Source organism: Sturnus vulgaris, chromosome 1, assembly GCF_052056855.1.
Source record: "Sturnus vulgaris isolate bStuVul1 chromosome 1, bStuVul1.hap1, whole genome shotgun sequence".
Taxonomy (NCBI): Eukaryota; Metazoa; Chordata; class Aves; order Passeriformes; family Sturnidae; genus Sturnus; species Sturnus vulgaris.
In genome coordinates this window covers 137,177,271-137,195,179 of record NC_142243.1, presented here as the reverse complement: position 1 = coordinate 137,195,179, position 17,909 = coordinate 137,177,271, and the positions used below count along the sequence as shown (strand labels likewise).

The 17,909-nt window shown below is 37.4% G+C and overlaps 1 protein-coding gene across 50 annotated transcripts in view; it reads right to left on the bottom strand.

Moving 5' to 3' along the window:
* Positions 1–1,339: 1,339 nt before the first annotated feature.
* RIMS2 (regulating synaptic membrane exocytosis 2) overlaps positions 1,340–17,909 on the bottom strand; it is a 447,523-nt gene continuing 430,953 nt past the window's right edge. For all 50 annotated transcript variants that reach the window (XM_088177854.1, XM_088177865.1, XM_088177882.1 and 47 more), the window contains 5 exons: positions 8,111–8,252; positions 6,667–6,779; positions 5,823–5,924; positions 4,713–4,852; positions 1,340–4,275 (listed from right to left, as the gene is read on the bottom strand). In XM_088177854.1, the coding sequence (XP_088033980.1) occupies positions 4,057–4,275; positions 4,713–4,852; positions 5,823–5,924; positions 6,667–6,779; positions 8,111–8,252 (716 nt within the window). In that variant the 3' untranslated portion in view covers positions 1,340–4,056. The remainder of the gene's footprint in view (positions 4,276–4,712; positions 4,853–5,822; positions 5,925–6,666; positions 6,780–8,110; positions 8,253–17,909) is intronic.

The window sequence follows — 17,909 nt, the reverse complement described above, 5'->3', positions numbered from 1 at the left end:
CATAACCAGATGAATCAGCCACTTGAGCCAATGTTTAGTAGTCATGAGTAAAGCAGTACTGTTAATATTAAAACGATCTAGTTTTGTAGGAAATTAAGCGGACATAGACAAGCTAAAATTGGAGAGGGGAAACAGCAAGCAATCTGGAGCAATTGTCTGAGACTAGGATCCTTTAGAAAAGTGTATGTTATAGCTTTCTTGGTCTGTACAAACGCTCTTTTCAAGGACTGAGTGTAATTGTGTATATTTCTAACAAGTGCCAAAGACAGACAAGGTTTCACGTTCAGCTGTGGGAGGAGGTGTTTTACTGTCCACCCTGGAGTGATGTGCTCCAGCTCATGGGGCGGCCTCACCTGCCCCTATAGTCCAGTTCCCACCCAGAGACTTGCCTGCCGTGACACCCTTGCAACAGTAATGTTATCAGCAGCAGCAGAAGGACCTGCTGGGGTATTAGTGGTTTAACACACCAGAAATCTGTGTCTGTTCCTCCAGCAACCCACTTGCAGATGCAGTACACCAAATGGAGTTCCCATCTTCACAATTCCCACAACTGCTTGGCCCAAAATACATTTGCTTGCTTTTTTTGGTGGTTTTGTCCCATGACAGCACTGCAGTGCTTTTCTTTCACGTCATATCTGGAAATAAATACATACATTTTGCTGTGCAAACTGCCAGCCAGCCTCTCGGTCTTCAATAAATTTCCAAGTATTAAATGCTCAAATTTTGCCCAGGCACCACTGCCTGTACTGATACTGCCTCTGAGGCGTCAGGTAGAGACATATTCTCTACTCTCTCACCTCCACCCACCCCTCTCATTGCTGTAGAGGTGTTGGACCACTGCTCCCTTCTGCAGAGGCTACACATGAGCCTTTGCAGCTACCACTGTCAGGTGGGCATCATTTGTACCCTGCTCATGAAAAAAAAAGGCAGCTAATACTAGGTAGAATCTAGGAATAGGGTGGAAGTCTAACTGGACGGGAGCACTTCATGGGCTCAGCACATTTAGTGTGCTGGTTACATTGGAGCACGCCCTGGAGCCAGAGCTGGCAGCTTGGAGCCAGCTCCATTCTGGGAGCTGCACACTGGGGGCACAGGGGAGCCTGAGGGTGGCCAGAGTGCAGAGCCCATGGCCTGGCTGGGTGATGGGCACACCTGGCCTCCCCCAGCCTGCCAGTGAACCTGGCATCTTCACACTGGCATTTATTTCACCTGCAGCCCTGCTGGGAGAAGAAAAGCGTGCTTGTTCTCCAGCTGTGTCAGCTGCCTGCCACCAGCTCCACTGAAGGGTGTGGAAGGATGCTGTGACCACCTTAGAGAAAAACAACATTCTGCACACAAATTCTGTAAAGAAAATGTTTTATTTAAAGTGTTAAATACCATCACCAGAATGAGTTTGATTTACATTAGTTGGTGTTCATTACAGGCCTAATCTGCCCTTTTTTTTTCCCCCAACTGTAATTCCTTTTAACTTTTTAAAACGTACTATTTACAAGACAGCAGTGATCACTGGAATAGTACTATTTACATGACTAAACCATAAGTAGAATTGCAGACGTGTGAAAATTAAAAAAAATACAATAATTTTTTTTAAAATAAATACTGCATAATGACAATTATGTACAAACCTTCCATGCGTCATGTCCTTGATTTTAAAATTTGAAATAATTTATAGAGGACTATGTATACAAGTATGTGTGAGCACATCTCACAGTGTCAGGAAAATGGTTATGTATTTTTGTTTAATATCCTAGGGGATATTGTAGACTGCATGTTAGTAGTATTTATTTGCTGCTGGTAGACAGGTGTCTAAATTATTTCAATAAATACAATTTTACCAGTCTGTCTATTAATTTAACAATAATCCATTATATAAACTCTGCAGACAAGACACAATCTCATTTTCTATGATATTGCACAAAGAAAAAGGCATTATAAGTGATACTGTTATTACTTTTTCTCTCTTAAGAGGCATGTACAATTTGGTAATGGGAAACTTCAGTAGATTTTCAAATAAAATCAGAGTAATTCTGTGTGGCCATAAAGGTTAATGTAATGTACTTCAAAAATTATTGCAAGATTTCAATATTAAACCTTAAGAAGGTATTAAAGGCATACGAAGACCCAGAAAAAAAAAAAGGATATTTTGTTATTAAAACTTAGCCAGTTACATTCCCTTTAAATAACGTACTTAATGAGAAGCTTGAACTTGCAGCACCACCCAACGGTAGTTACTGTCTGCTACAAACCCCAGGGTTTTGAAGATCCATTAACTGCAGTGAGGTTCTGGCAACGGTGTCAAATAGCTGACACAGTGGTACTGATAAGCTTTCTTTAAGGCTATTTTACGAACCAAAGACTGATACTTTCCAGACTGATATTATCTAATTATGTCTTTTGCAACGCAAATGTAATTTATGAAAATTGAACTTTACAGCAGAAGAACTGTAGAGATTTGTAACCTTTGTTGCGTTTATTTCAAAAAGGTAGCAATCAATTTGGTTTAGTGCAAATAAAAGTGCTTAAATTTGTTTCCTCAAAATCAATCAGGTACTTAATTTTTCCTCTTTCCAAAAACCTTCAAGAAATAATAGTTCAGTCTTTGAATGAAAGATGCTGGTGCTGAAAACAAATTTATTGAAGACATCTTACAATGGCCACATGATTCCAGTATTTTGCTGTAGAATTCAATTTGAAGGTGAGAAAAAATGAAAACAAGTTACCATGCACTGTACATTAAATTGAAAAAGTTCAAATATCTTCTTTATCAAATACATGCTGAATTACATTAATGTACTCCCAAGCCATGTTGCAAAATCCTTTTCAACATGCTTGAAAAAAAGTAAGCTCTTAAACAATATTTTTCTCAAATAATTCAGAAATGCAGAACAATCTGCAACCCTGAACCAAATATGGGGCATATGACGGTATTAATTCAAAAGGTAGCCATTTTAGAATATGCTGATCATCCTGGGAGGTAGAGGGGAAAAGAGCATAAGGAAGAAGGGAGATTGGGAGGAGAGATAGAGAAAGAAGGTAAAATAAGTGTACAATTTGCACATTATGTTGAACTTTACAAGGCTTGTACCTTTTACATTTAAATAAATTTAATATATTACACTTATTTTTGTCACATAAACAGAATTTTAAATATTTGCTAGAAATTATTTTTTATTTTTAATATAAGTCTGCAAAAACACAGACCATGACTGGTTTAAAGAATGATAAACGTGGTGTGCCTTTGTATCACCCTGTTGCATTCTCTTCCCTTTAAAACCATGCACTAGTGAAATTTATTTTTAAAAATAATATAAACTGTTGAAAATGGCTGATTTATTCTTTTTTTTTCTTTTTTGCAAGTTGCAGCCCCAAGAAAATAATTTAAGTGTTCAGCTAAATCTGTGTCCATGCAAAAAAGTTTCTTAATTTCATACAGTACAGTATATCCACAGAATTTTATTTTTCAGAGAGTCCAACATATCTGGGGTTCACTGTGTGAACAGCTGGAGGTATGAAGCCTGCCACTTTAAGTCTTGAACCTTTTCAATATGAAGAGTTTTCAGATCTCCAGCAACTGCTGCAAGTGTCAGTTGACTTTTCCAGCATCCTTAGATTCTTCTTTTCTTCCAATGTCTGCTAATCCACTGACTTGTAACATGGCTTCATGGGACGGTAACTCCGTTTCTGTGGCATAACCAAACTTTAGGAGGGGAGGGCAGATAAATAAAGAAATGGGAGCAACAAAACAGATATGCCATTGAAAAGGACTTTTGTTGCATGAAACAGATTGATTTCTTTAGTTTAGTCCATGGCTTCAGATTGGACCAAAACTGAGTCCCTGAACTCCAAACCTATCAGTTCTTCATGATTTCAGTCCATCACCTGAGGGCCTTCCGTAGGGCACAATGTGTGCAACTTCCTTGAGAACACAGGATCGCCTTGCAGCCCTAGAAACAGGCTCAGAAGACACAACATTAAGCATGCAGTGTTACCAGGGTTTGCGACCTGTAATTTTATTTTTTTGTAACGCTGGTTGCTATGACAACAGTTTCACAGCTGCTATGAGCGAGCATACGAAGGTCCTGTTGAACTTTCAAGAGATGATTGGGAAGCTCTTCTAGTGAGAGGAGCTAAGGTTGGGTCTACTAGGGAAGAAGGTGGGAAAAGTTTGAACCACCCAATCACCATGTTGGACAGGTCCAGTTCATCTAAAAGTATCTGTGCCACTCCCATAAAGGATTTGTGATCCATACGTCCATAGTCTCCCCAAACAATTATCTGTTAGGAAAAGAAACACAAGAAAATAGAAAACTTTCAGCAAAAATGTCAAAAGATTTAATCTAATTTGTCAAAAATCTCTGCTTATTTGATTACAGTAAGGAATGAAATATCCAACTGACATAGTTTAGTTCTGTGTATACTAATCATGATGCAGCGACAGAAATGATCTGAGCACAAACTGCAGTTATCCACAATACCAGAGAAAACCCAGTGAGAGGAGCCCACACATACAGAAGAAGCAAAATAACCTATAACTCACTTTTGCTCACTCCTACTTGCATACTCAGTTTCTACTTGCATAAACAGCTATTACTGTTGTGTTTATCTGCTCAGCAAGTACGTAAAATATGAGAATTTTTGCCAAATGAAGCTGTCATTCAGAGAAAACTGTACAGGTGACATTTTCAGATTCAGAGGAATATTATGCAAATTACCTGTAAAACTTTCCCTTGGGGACTTTCTTCAAATGATAGAAGTTGCTGATAAAGTGGTTCCAGCGTTTTTCTTGCTACTTTTGTTTTCTTTTTGGCTATGCAGACTCCATTTTCTAATAGATACACCTTTACATATGGTGCTTAGAAGAATGAAAATAAAGAACAGTAGGTAAAGAAGAAGTCCAGATTTTTTTGTGTAACACACACACTTTCTATCACCACATAAAATTCTGCTTTTAAAGGATATATAACTTATAAGAACAAATCTCCACAAGCAATATTAACAATTATTCCCATACAAAGCATCCATGCATTTTCTTTACTCTTCTCCTTGGGTGTATTTTTTTCTTGACTTCTTTTTGTATGTCTCTTTTACCATGAAACAATTCAGATTTTGACCTGAAAAAGTCAGGTATTCCTATATATAGTATCCCTATGCTGTGCAACATGCAAAATAGGCCTATTAAGTAAATGCACGACTTGCAATGACTTTGGTGAGATTTGGATCAATGCTCCAAATTGTTAATAATTTAGAATTATCTACCAAGGTGAAAATCAGTGAAGAAAAGACTCTGACACAATTTCTATTTTGGCAGAAGAGCTCGCTAAAAATATCATTATATTGTCCTTTTCACACAGTGTTACAGGACATCAGATTATAAAATAAGGAGTATCAAATATTAGTCTACTTTTCAAGTGGATACCTATTCCAAATCTCTTGATTCCCTCTTCATTCCTAAACTCAAATATAAAATCTTCAGTATATACCTTTCTTTCTACCCCATAACTACGTAACTAAAGGATGCCTTTGCATTACTAAAAACACTTTTGGGTCTTCTGGCAGCCTGATTTTTAATTTCCTCCTGAAGCAGGGCTGATTGTTGGTGTATCATTTCAATACAGTATGTATTTCAGTATACAATATTGTAATCTACTGAGATTTGAATTTGTTAAGAGTTGAAAAAGCTGAACAGAAAAGCCACAGACTTTTTAGGTAGAATGCTATTCTTAGAGTCATAGAATATACTGAGTTGGAAGGGACCCATTAGGATCATCCAGTCTAAACCCTGGCCCTGTGCCAAGATTTTTACTGAGGTTTTTCTTCCTTACCTGGCAGTGTCTTTGAACCTGGTTTTACAACAAGGCCACGGGCTCGGATTATTTCTACTTCCAGTTGTCCTTTCTTATCCATCATTCCCACCTGAATATCTCCTAGATGAGAAAAAGAAATCCCAGAATTTATTACTTTAATATATGAAATGTTGACAAAATTTCTAGGATGGATACGTGGTGACTTGTACCATCTGTTTTCCATCAGTAAGCATGATCTGGATTTTAACACTACTAAATAATTTAATATTTACCATCTTCACTGCTGTTTATCTTAGTAAACAATTTAAAACCTCTGCAATAACACTTTGTCTCCCATCTTCCATGCCTCTATTACTTCAAATTAATTTCTATTTCTTAAGAGTTTCATATTAAAAAAAAAGGCAGTAAGGGATTTAATATGAAGCAACTCTGTAAAACTTCTTGAATTCCTACACTGTGTCTCTAGTTTAAGACAAGTTATGAAAAGATAACTTGTGAATAGAAAAGCCTGTAAACACAATAACAAATATTTTACACCTAAATTCCCAATTTTTATACAATATTATCCAAGTGATTCAGAGAAAAGTTTAGTGTCATTAGTCCCTTTTTAAAGATAGAAAACTGAAGGAGAGTTCGAAGGCCTCAGAAAAGGCTGAATTTTTCAAAGCAACTTTATACTTTTGCATGTCTTCATAAGCATCCATGATTACATTCAACTTTGGCCGAGGTTACAGCTTTGGTTTTAACTGAGGTGTTCAAAACCACAAGATAAATCCATATTTAAAGTGAATCTAGATAAATTTTATATTCTAATTACCTGACCAAATAGAATATATCATATCTAGAGGACATAAACACTTACCCATTGATGGTGTTGCCAAAGTCTGTCGTCCTACAAGCTGGGCAGGACCAAGTCCATCCAGAAAATCGCTGAACTGGCTGTCTGCAGCCAATCTCACTCCAGGGAAGATCAAACTAGAAACAATATTGAAAAAGAAACCAACAAAACATACACTTAAATTTGCCCTTTGTTAGTTTGTTTGTGTTTTTTTATTTGTTTGGTTGTTTTTTTATTTTAGCTCGGGTTTCTGTTTTGTTTTCTAGATGTTTTGCACTTACTGTCTGTAGGTTTGGTAGTACTATAAGGAACTTACAAAATTTTCAAAATCCCACAATGTTCAACAAGGAGCAATTTATCCTCCAGCATATAAACAAACAGGTAAAAAAAGCACTACTCCTCAATAACTTCCAAATTTGTATTCTTCCATCATGTTCTCCTTTCCCAATGCATTAAAGACCACTGTTAATTTTAAAAAAAGTATTCATATGAGACCAGTTCATTAAGACACTAACATACACCCTTACCACTGACTTAGTTACATAAAGGTTAAATTGCTCACAATTCTCAATTACTGAATTCAATGGCTAAATATCAAATGTATGCAGTGGAATGATGACATTAGACCAAATACTGGTCTAATGTCTATTTTCAAAATCGCCATTCATTCAAAATATTTTGTTAAAATTGTCTTGGAGAATGACATCTATTCAATAACAGAATTGAAATCCCTTGTGGCAAATGGCCAAAGTAACTTAAAATTAAAATGCTTGCCATAAACTATCCGTGACCCATTACAGAGCAACAAGAACTAATGAAATTTGTAATGAGGAATCATTAAGAAATGTCCATCTCAAATGCATATAGGGCAACAACTTGGACACATAAGATATATTGTGCAGCATAGATGTATTGTCCAGTGCTGTGAACACCACTAATAAATCAACCTACAATAAAACTTTTCTGGGCAATGTCTCAGATATATCACTCAGAAGTTTTTAACTTGGGCTTTTATGATAACACACTCATACTTCTGCCCAGATAATTTCTTCAGATTAAAAGTAGCAAAATCTTTGAAAAACTCTTGAACCCAGTGAATGACTCCTGGAAATGCTCTGGAAATGTTTTGCTCTGCATAGCACTGATGTATGCCAGGAGCTTTTGGAAGAGAACTTGTCCATATCTGTGTTTTACCTGGTGTAATTTGCTTTCCCTCCTGACCCACCTCGTGATGATGATCTGACCCACCATGTGCCCTTCTCATGGCACAGCAGAAATGATCCTCCTCCTTCCTGCATCAACAGTGGGAGACTCTTGGTCACAGTGGAAGACAGGCTTAGTCCATCAATGACACTGGCTTGTGAAGGGAATTATGACTGAACAGGACCTACAGCACTCACTGTGCTTCTCTTTAATGACCAGTTGCATGGAGAAATGTCAGTAAAACACAGCTGTAAATGCTGCTTACTTTCCCTCAGAGCTGTAGCTGTTCATACTCCCATCTGTTGACTCCCGGCTCGCCTGGCGAGTCATCCAGTTCCTCATCTCCACGGCCAGCCCTGTCTCCGTGCTCCTCTGGACCGTGCTCCGCAGCTTCTTGCCCCCTGCTTCTGTTGGAGACAAAAGAGAAGCCCCCGTGCCACTGTGCTGTCACAGCTGGGCAACCGTGCACACCCCTGCTCCACATGGCACACTCAGAGCCACAAATTATTCACCTGTAACAAAACTTCCATTTAAAAATTATCAATCTTTTATTAACAGGCAAACGGCATCATAAATCTCTTACAGGATCTTAGTTCTATCACCGTCTGCTTTCCAAGGTCAGACAACACAAGTCTGCCCACGGCAGTAACCAGATTTAAACAATCCATAGTCTAGCGTGTTTAAAATATATTTTCCCTGGATGAATAAATCCCTCTTAGGAATTCAATTAAAATGTTACCATGATGTCAAAACCTGCAGAGAAACGTTCTAATTCAGATGAATTATTGTTTTAAAAACATTGTGTCATTATGTCCTAAATCAAGTTACAGATATCCATTAGTGAGGATAGTAAACTACAAATCAAGTACCCTTCCCCATGCTTTTTTCTCTATTCACTACCTGATAAATTTAAACTTATATTTAACATAGACTGTATTGATTTTTATGCACAATATGAAACTCTATTATCACCTCCAAGAATAAAAAATTTTCTATCTATTTGCATAGTTTAATTTTACTTGTAAAAACAGCAATGTGACAGATGGGAAAAAATAAACAATATAACAGCATTTTAGGAATTTTGATCAAGACCTCAACTGGATAAAATGAGCAGGAATGAAGCCTCAGTTTTTCTTTCATGAATAAGACAGTCACTCCATTTCTGATTTTAAATGCTGTTCCCTGCAATGGGGTAAGGAATTCTGTATACTGACTTCTTTTAATCTGTTCAATACACCTCTGAGCGCGGCACAGTGTTGTGAAATATATTGATATTATAAAAGAACAAGAACGTTAAATACACTATAACAAATAATAACAATTCTTAAATACTGATACAATGAGGATAGAGTAATATCCAATATCCTGGGATATCGATGGACTCAAATTCCTTCTGCAGTTGTTTGTAGCACTGGTACCCTTTACACCTTCTCTGCTTTATCATGTACTAGAGGTCAGAAGAACTTCTGGACCTGTGAAGTTGATGAAGCTTTAGGGATTTGAAAAAGAAAATGAGCAAAAGAAGATCATCCTGGGATGAGGACTATCACACCCCAGGGGGAAGGTGTGAGCACCAGACTGACAGAGTAAGAGGATCTGCAGCCTCGGACAGGGAATGGGAGAGAGACCTCAATTTCCATGTGTGCACTCATTGTCACTGTCCTACAGGCTGCAGCTTGGGCTGAAATCTCCCAGGCCCTTCAGTCAGGAGGAATATTAGGTCAAATAAAGAACATGGGAAATGTAGTGAAGTGGGAACTAGACACCAAAAATACCTTGAAAACCACTGGCTCCTTGTCAAGAAAGATTAATAACTGCAATATTTAGCAGCAGTGAGACATTTCTACAGCAGTATCATGAGTGGTTCAAATCACATTGCTTATTACAAGCCTTCTATTCCTTAAGATCATTATTTTTAATCAGTACATACAAAGAGTAATAATAATAGAAGTAATAATTTACGTCTAGAACTTCAGCTACCCAAATGAATTCAGCACCCAGCAGAACGAAAAAATAAATTTTATTGCATCAAAATTACTTCTAAAAATGCCCATCAATACCTGATGTAAAAAATGCAAATAAAATGTTACCAGGCTACACATGAAAAATTAAGGTCAGAAATCAACAATTTCATTTCTTTTGGGTTTGCACCGTTCCAAGTGCCTGATGGTTTATTATTTATATTCAACTAATGAAAGCTGACAGCTGACTTCCAACAGTGGTCCAGAGTTCTAAAATATAAGCACTCAATTCAAAGAAATATTCCCACAAACTGCCAGGAAAATATTGTGTTATAGTTTTGTAGAAAAAGGTGCACTGCATCATAGTTACATGTGAAAAGCACACAATTCTGAAGCTCCACAGGATATTACTCTTCTGTTCTAAGAACTCTTTTCATTCAGGCTCATTGAATAATGGGTATTCTCAATTCATTATTGTTAACCTTAAATCCCTAATGCAAATTTAAAAGAACATTTTCATCTTGTACGATTCTTCAGGATCTTCATATGTCTTTCAAAGATTTGGGAGATTGGGAGAAATATATGTTTGATTAGGTAATATGTGAGGGAGTATACAGTAACTTTTATTAATTTGTAAGGCAGATTTTTTTTCTGAACTACAAGCATGTCTGTATGTCTTCATTGTAGAAGAACAGAATAAAAAAATGAACACATTCATTGCACTTCAATTTACAGAGAAATCAAGGCAGAGCTCATGCAACTGCCATTCAAATCTTCATAGAGGCACAGGTGTTCATAGCAATCCTCTAAACCTTAATTTAACACAGTTTTACTTTCTCATGTTCATTTTAACTGAAATAAGTGGTCTGGTTCACATCACAACAGGCACACAAAGATACGGCTTTGATACAGCATCAAAGTTAGGCATGTGTAGTATATCCAACTTCTGTGTAAGTGCGAGTGGTAAACAGTAATTATTTTGACCTTAACGCAGAATTTAAGGAGGGCTGAAAGGAGGTTATGTGAATAACTATTTCCCAATTTTCAACAGAAACACGCAGCACTCTCGAATGGTCTCCAAAGAGAAAGATCTGACCTTTCATCAATAAAGCTCCTAATCATGATGTTGATGCTTCTTGAAGTAAGAACTGAAGATTTTAACAGCAAAATGGCAACTTGGAATAGAATTAACACAAGACCCAGATCGGAGTGGAGTGACTCCTGAGCCACTGCTTTTGACATGAATATTCTCTAAGATGAAATTTGGCTAAACTACTATATAATAATACATGAGAAATATCCTCACCTGATTGCCCCCAATACTAGCGACATATTTGTCCCTGGAAAAATGTTAATAAATCAAAAATAATCCTACAATTCCTCAAATAATTTAAAAGCAAAGATAGTATTTGTACCATCCATAATTTATGTTTCATAAATTCAGCATTTAAAAATTTAAAAGGTTTCAAGGAGCAATGAAACCACAAAGTAGCTACTAAGCTCAAAGAAATAGTCTTTGGTGCCATACTTCCAAGCTGTAGCTGGTGGAGCATTTGGTTGAAGATCATATCACTCTACTAAAGCCAAACTGTTTTCCCCCATTCCTCCCTGGAAATCGAAATCTCCTCTCTTGTGTTAATTCAACTACTCATGTTGCTGCATTCCATACTGGACCCAAATCAAAAGGAAGAAACAAAACACATGATTTAAAGTTTAAATTAAAGTTTAAAGTTAAATTTTGGAAATGGTACTTGTTAACATGAGCATACAGTTGAATGAACCCAACCAAGGCAATACTAACCTCTAGCTAGATTAGTAACTTGGGAATGCACAGCTCACTCAGAAATAAGTATCTAATTGGTGTCACTGTAAAAGTGGGGGTTGGTTTTATAATCCTAAAGTATATATACTTATACATACACTCAAGTTATGCATGCTGTTTTAATCTTACCAAATGAAAAGATACGGAAATGAGAGTCTAGAAATGTAGTTTGCTGTTACGTTGCTGAGTACCTACAATCAAATTTATTTTACTCACCATTTCCTAAACTCTAATAAAGAACATTGAAAATGTTCTCCAAATTAGTATAAGCTAATCGCCCTAGCAAAAAGAAATTTCTCTCAAGTCCCCACCACAAAATATGGAATATATTATCTGAAAAACACTAGTTCAGATTCTTGCAGCCATATTGTAAGGAGTGGAATAAATTACCAGAAATAATTGCTTTGGTATTTATGAAAGCACATTCATTCTTACAGTTAATAACACTGGTAATTTAACTAATATGGTTACTGCAAATAGACTCCGCAGGCTACATTTTCTAAGTTACACACAGAATTATTTGTTCTCACAGCTTAGAGTGAAAATCACTTACAAATTAGAGATGCAAAACTACTGATACAATCTTCAATAGCAAATGAGGAGAAGTCAAAAACTGCAGTGAATGCAACAGATTACCTTACATCATCTGGGATCCAGCCAGCTGAAATCCTCTGCTGGTGGTGAGAGCGAGAGCTCTCGCCTGCTCTCGGCAGGAGCTTCCTACAACTGCTCCCCAGCAGGCTCAGAGCCAAGAGGGGACATGGCACAGGCACAGGCAGGCTGGCTGTGCCAGTCCCCAGCTGGTATGTGATCTCTTGGTAGGACTTCTATGGAGTACAGAGCAGCTGTGGCTTCAGAAACACACTTAAGTGTTTGAGGTGGCTCTTCTCTGCTCTCTCTACCTCACCGGAAAAGCTGCATAAAAACTTCTTCAGCACTGCCATCTCAGGAGTTAGAGCCGCAAAGAGAATAAGTTGCCTTCAAGTGACCATTTTTTAAGACTAAAATTCTTTACATACCTAGTTACCTGCTCTGGATATGTTAACAACTGGTTAACATATAAAAGACAGTTTAAGAATATTTGAACCTATGGAAGAAAAGGGGGACAGGGTAGGTCTCAAATTCCTTTGCAGCCACACAGGTCTTTCTGGGGCAGCCTAAGTTTTGTATACATTGAACAAGGCATTTAGCTCTTATTGAAGCACTAGGAAGCACAGCCAAGTTCTTTCTTTCTCTGTGTTATCCACAGACCCCAAGCAGAAGACATGGTTTAGGATCTATTAATTTAAGCAAGATTTAGGACACCCAGATTCCACTGTCACTTGAGTTTGAGCTCGTTTCACTGATTCTCATAGGCCAGTGCTAACAATCAGTTTATGAAATTTTGTGTTACAGTCCTTCTGATGGATATTTTCACAGCACATACTGTCAGCAATTCTGAAACTCAAAGAGCATTTCAGAGCCAGGGGGAAACTGTAACCAGGGGCTTTATCTTATTCGTTAGGAAGAAGGGAATATCTGCATTCTACTTCCTGCTTTCATGAGTATCTGAATGTAAAATACCGATAAATTTTGACTGGGATAGGCAGAGCTGCCTTCAGCAAGAAAGCTTTTCAGTATGGGAACAGCCAGGTTGGAAAGTGTGAGAGAGTCTGGGCTGACAGCCCCAGTCTGCCCCATGCATTTTTAAATTTCTTGGGATACCTCACTATATCTTCATTTTTGGTCAAGAAACACTTTTTGACTCTTGTCATGTTCTTTTCATTTCTTCCTCTGGCCATAATGGAAGCATGATTAATTAAGATAGCACCTAAGAAAATGTAGAAGAGAGAGCTGAATTAAAAAATCAACAATAATCAACTGCAAAACTGTTGCTTGCACTTCTGGTCAAAGGCTGGTACAGAAGATTTGGCATCCTGTTCTTCATGAATCTCCTACAGGACCCAGGAGGCAACCATCATGAATCTCATTTGTTCCTGGCCAGATTGCAGCATCCTTTGTCTTCATTCTACTTCCCTGCCATGGTAAAGCTTGTCATATGTTCAGTCAACTCCATGCCTTGTTGTGGCCATGTGATGTGATGTCAGTTTTCCACACATGGCTTCTGAGCAATGCTGTGGTTTAAGGTAAGCACCTGCTCCTTATTCTCTCCCACATCTTAATGTGTCTAAAGGTGTATTCTCCCCCTTTAATTTCACTGCTGTTCTCATGTCTATTGTCTAGTATTAATTGATCCTTCAGCAAAATGTTAAGAGTGTCAGAAAAGACAAACTATTTTTGTCTATGTGTGGCATCCATCACTTTAGGATCTTCAACTTAAGGTTTTATGTTCCCAAAAAGGTTTTTGAAATATTTTTACAGGACTGAACTGTAAACAAATAGCTATTTTCCTACATACACAATATGTACTTAATGTTCCTAAAACTTTAGTATCCCCAGCATTATTATTCACGATCACATGCTACATATAGAAATAACACAACCATCTTGAACACCCAGGGTTTGTTTTCAGCATCTGTGCTAAATAACACACCTGGTAACCGCAAATTAGTACATACAGAATCACAGCACAGAGGGGCTGATCACAGATCTTGACAGTGAGACGCAGATCAGGAACAGAATTACACCCAGCCACTCAGGCCCTTCCAGCACCACTGTAGAGGTCTCTGCTTTTGTTACTGATAAGGCCATCAGTTTTCTAGGTGTGGTCAGAGGATTTACCTGCCAAAAGCCATCTACCTGCTGTAAACTTGAACAAAGAGATATGACAACAAAAAGCACACGGCTTTGTAGCCCACAGCGGTTTGTCCCATGTGACAAGTGACCTGAATGAATAGTTCTTCAGGAGCCCTCATTTAGACCAGTTATAATCTCCACACAGATAAATGTTCTCATCATTCAAATGTAATAGGTCTATAATAATTTGTGCATATGTATATGCATATATATGTATATGCATATAATATTTTGTGCATGTGTCAAAACAGAATGGTAGCATTTTATATCCACTTTGTGCATCCTGTACAACAATCTACGCAGCTACAAAAAGCACAAAGCAGTGGGAAATCAGTCTCATCCTCAATCCATTAAAATCCTGAAAAACAGAGCAATTAATTTTGTGAAATTACATTCTAATTTTGTATACAATTTATATAACGAATTACTAGATAGGTGCACATCTTCATCACAGGAACTCTTCACATCTAGTCTCTGATTTTGCCACAAAGTATGATCATCCAAAGTAAACAGAAACCATTTCTGCAGTTTTACGAGATAATGTTTTTACGTTTGCATGGACATTCAATTTTCTGGATGTATACCATTCTTATGTATTTATTAATAACCATTACTTCATGCAGTGTCAAGAGCAGATTAGAAATGCTTAAACAGAAAAGACTGCATATATTGAGGAGCTTAGAATTGCATTTTTTTTGCATTACATGAAGTGAAAGATACTTTTAAAATATGGAATAATGGCAGTAACACTATTCTTTACCCTAACCTTGATTATTTTTATTGTAGCAAGGGTCATTGCATATACTATCAGACAGATCTGGGCAGCATTTTTGAATGATGTAGCAAATGTGCTGAAACAATTCAACACTCTCTATTAAGGCTTAATGAGGTAGATGGTGCCAAGAAGTTGGATGGCTACTGAGATTACACAAATTAGAAACAGCTCTTCCTCCTTTGCTTTGTCTAAGATGACTAATGATCCTATGCAAATATCTTTATTTAAATAACCAGCTCACAAAAAACTGAGCAAATTTCACACTGTAATGACCCATTTTCAAACTACCGCTGTTAAACATTTACCTCTCCAAATTGAAACAATGACAACACAGTGCGCTGCTGCTCTGATTACACTCTTGACCTTGACATTGAAAAATGACAATTACAGCATATAGATATGAGACAGGCTTCTACACATTTATGTAGGTACCACCAGAGATACAACCTATCATACATTGTATTTTCACTGCTGCTGGTACAGCCATATCTGAATTATCTGTCAGCTATTCAGGTACATGCTGCAGTGTAACCAGCAGCTCAGAAGAGAAACACAGCTGTAAGAAAAAGACAGCTTTAAAAATCTACTGGGTATTTCTAACTCAGGCTGAAGTATGTTGTGCTTTGAAAGTCAATCTTTCTGCAGTTTATTCTACTTTTCCTTTAGTTTCCAGAGTACATGTGATTTTTTGTCACGCTCTTTACTTTGCCAGCAACAGCATAGTTTTTTCAATGCTTATTTTTTTCAAAGGTCTTCTCAGTCTTGGCATTTACAGCTATTTCATTAGTATAGTACCTGAGTATAATGGGTAAAAACACTTGTGACTTGCTCAAAATGCCTGCTATACTGCCTTTACCCTGGAATTCAGCCCATGGAGCTCCAGAAATGGGACAGACCCACTACCATGATGGAAAGGCTGACTCAAGCGAACCCCTGAACTGCCCCTAACAGCAAACAGAAAAAATTATCAATTATAAACTTGAATGTCATGCAGATTCTTACAGAAAAATTATGACTGCAATTCAGAGTGCTTTCTATCCTCCAAGATGAGTGACCTCACCATTGTATGCAATGTGCAGATGATCTCTGGTGTGCTAACATCAATAGAGCCAAGATCTTTAAAGCTCCATCTCTTCTAGTGGATAACCTGTACCAGGGCATTATACCTTTCCTTCACATCCTTTCTTGGCTCTGCCTATGAACATTCCACATAAACAAGGTCATCTTTACCACCAAGGCCAAAATGTAGGCCAATTCCCCCAAGATGATGTAGTTATTCTCATTTTCTTCATAGCCTAATACTCCTATATTACTTTATTCGTTTTAAGATGGTAATTTTGAAGGATAACTACTTCATGTGCAGAATTCTCTTCACTTTAGTAATTACCGCGCTAATGAATTTATTGTTACTACTTCCCCCATTTTCTATTTCTGGTCAAATTATTGTCTGCTTGTTATTGTCTACTGGGACCTCCAGAGGGACACTGTGATCTGGCGGTCTAACCACAGGAACAGAATCCAGGAACTGCTGAGTTTTATTCCAGCTCTACCAATGTGCAGTGATTAATCAGGGAGAAATGCCACTGAAGCCATCACCAGTGCTCAACTGAGCAGCTCAGCATACCTTTAAATAAATCCCGAGCCTTCAGTCAGGGACAGCACTCCTCCTGACACCTATGTGGGATTGAACAACCCCTCCAGCAAGTTTCCCAGCTAGTTATCAGCCAGGTGACAGGAGAGTATAATGTGCTTCTATTCCTGCTGAACTCCTGCAGCAACACTCAGATACTTCTTTCAGTAGACATCAATATGCAAAACTGTAATGTAACTTCTCCTCAGCAATGCAACTAATTTTTGCTATTTTTGCCATGATTGTCTTGGACTGAAGAACATTCTGTGGCTTTTTTTTTTTTTTAATTGCCTTTTGTTTTTCTAACATACTGGGAGACCAAGATGCTTTCCAGTTCTTTCTGAATTAATTTATGTCTTAAATTATCATAAATTATCTCTTGAATTGTCCTCAGCACCTGCAAAGCATTTGGCTTTCCCTTCAATCTCACAGCTTCACTACCACCCAAAAACTTTGGCAAAAGAAGATATTAAATTGAAATACTCCCTTTTGGTGGGCATAGTTCTGCATACAGACCTTGCCATGACCAGCAGCTCCACAGCTGCAATCCTGGTAATGTGCTATTTAACTGTTTATAACAATGCAAATCAGAAGTGAATGTAAGTAGAGTAAAAAAAGGAAACCATAGTGAAAATTTATTACAGTAAACAATACACAGTGTAATTTGAGGAAGCACCGAGTTACCAGTCCCACTCATAAAAACAGACGTAGGCTTTCTAGTAATCAATCATGTGATCTCTTTTCTTTGCATGTTGGATAACTCTACTTCTCCAGTAAGTTTCTCATACATAAGAGTTCACTCACTCAGTTGTTCACCGCAAAGTTTAGTATACTCATGCACTACTTGTAAATATATCATGTGCATGACTACACAGACATCTAAAAGGATATCACATGCATTTACATTAGAAATTCTCTTACTTTTTGACAATAACAAAATTTCTTTAATTTCAACAAAGCCAAGATTTCAGAACAAAAATGAGGCTTGGAATGCTTCAAGAGCATTCATGCAGCTACTGATTTGTACTCTGTCCCCTTACCTCTTCAACAATTTCCATATAATTTAAGTCTGCTCCAAGTGTTATTTGACACCAATTTTCATTTCAGTATTCAGGCCATACATTTTATCATCAATGAATA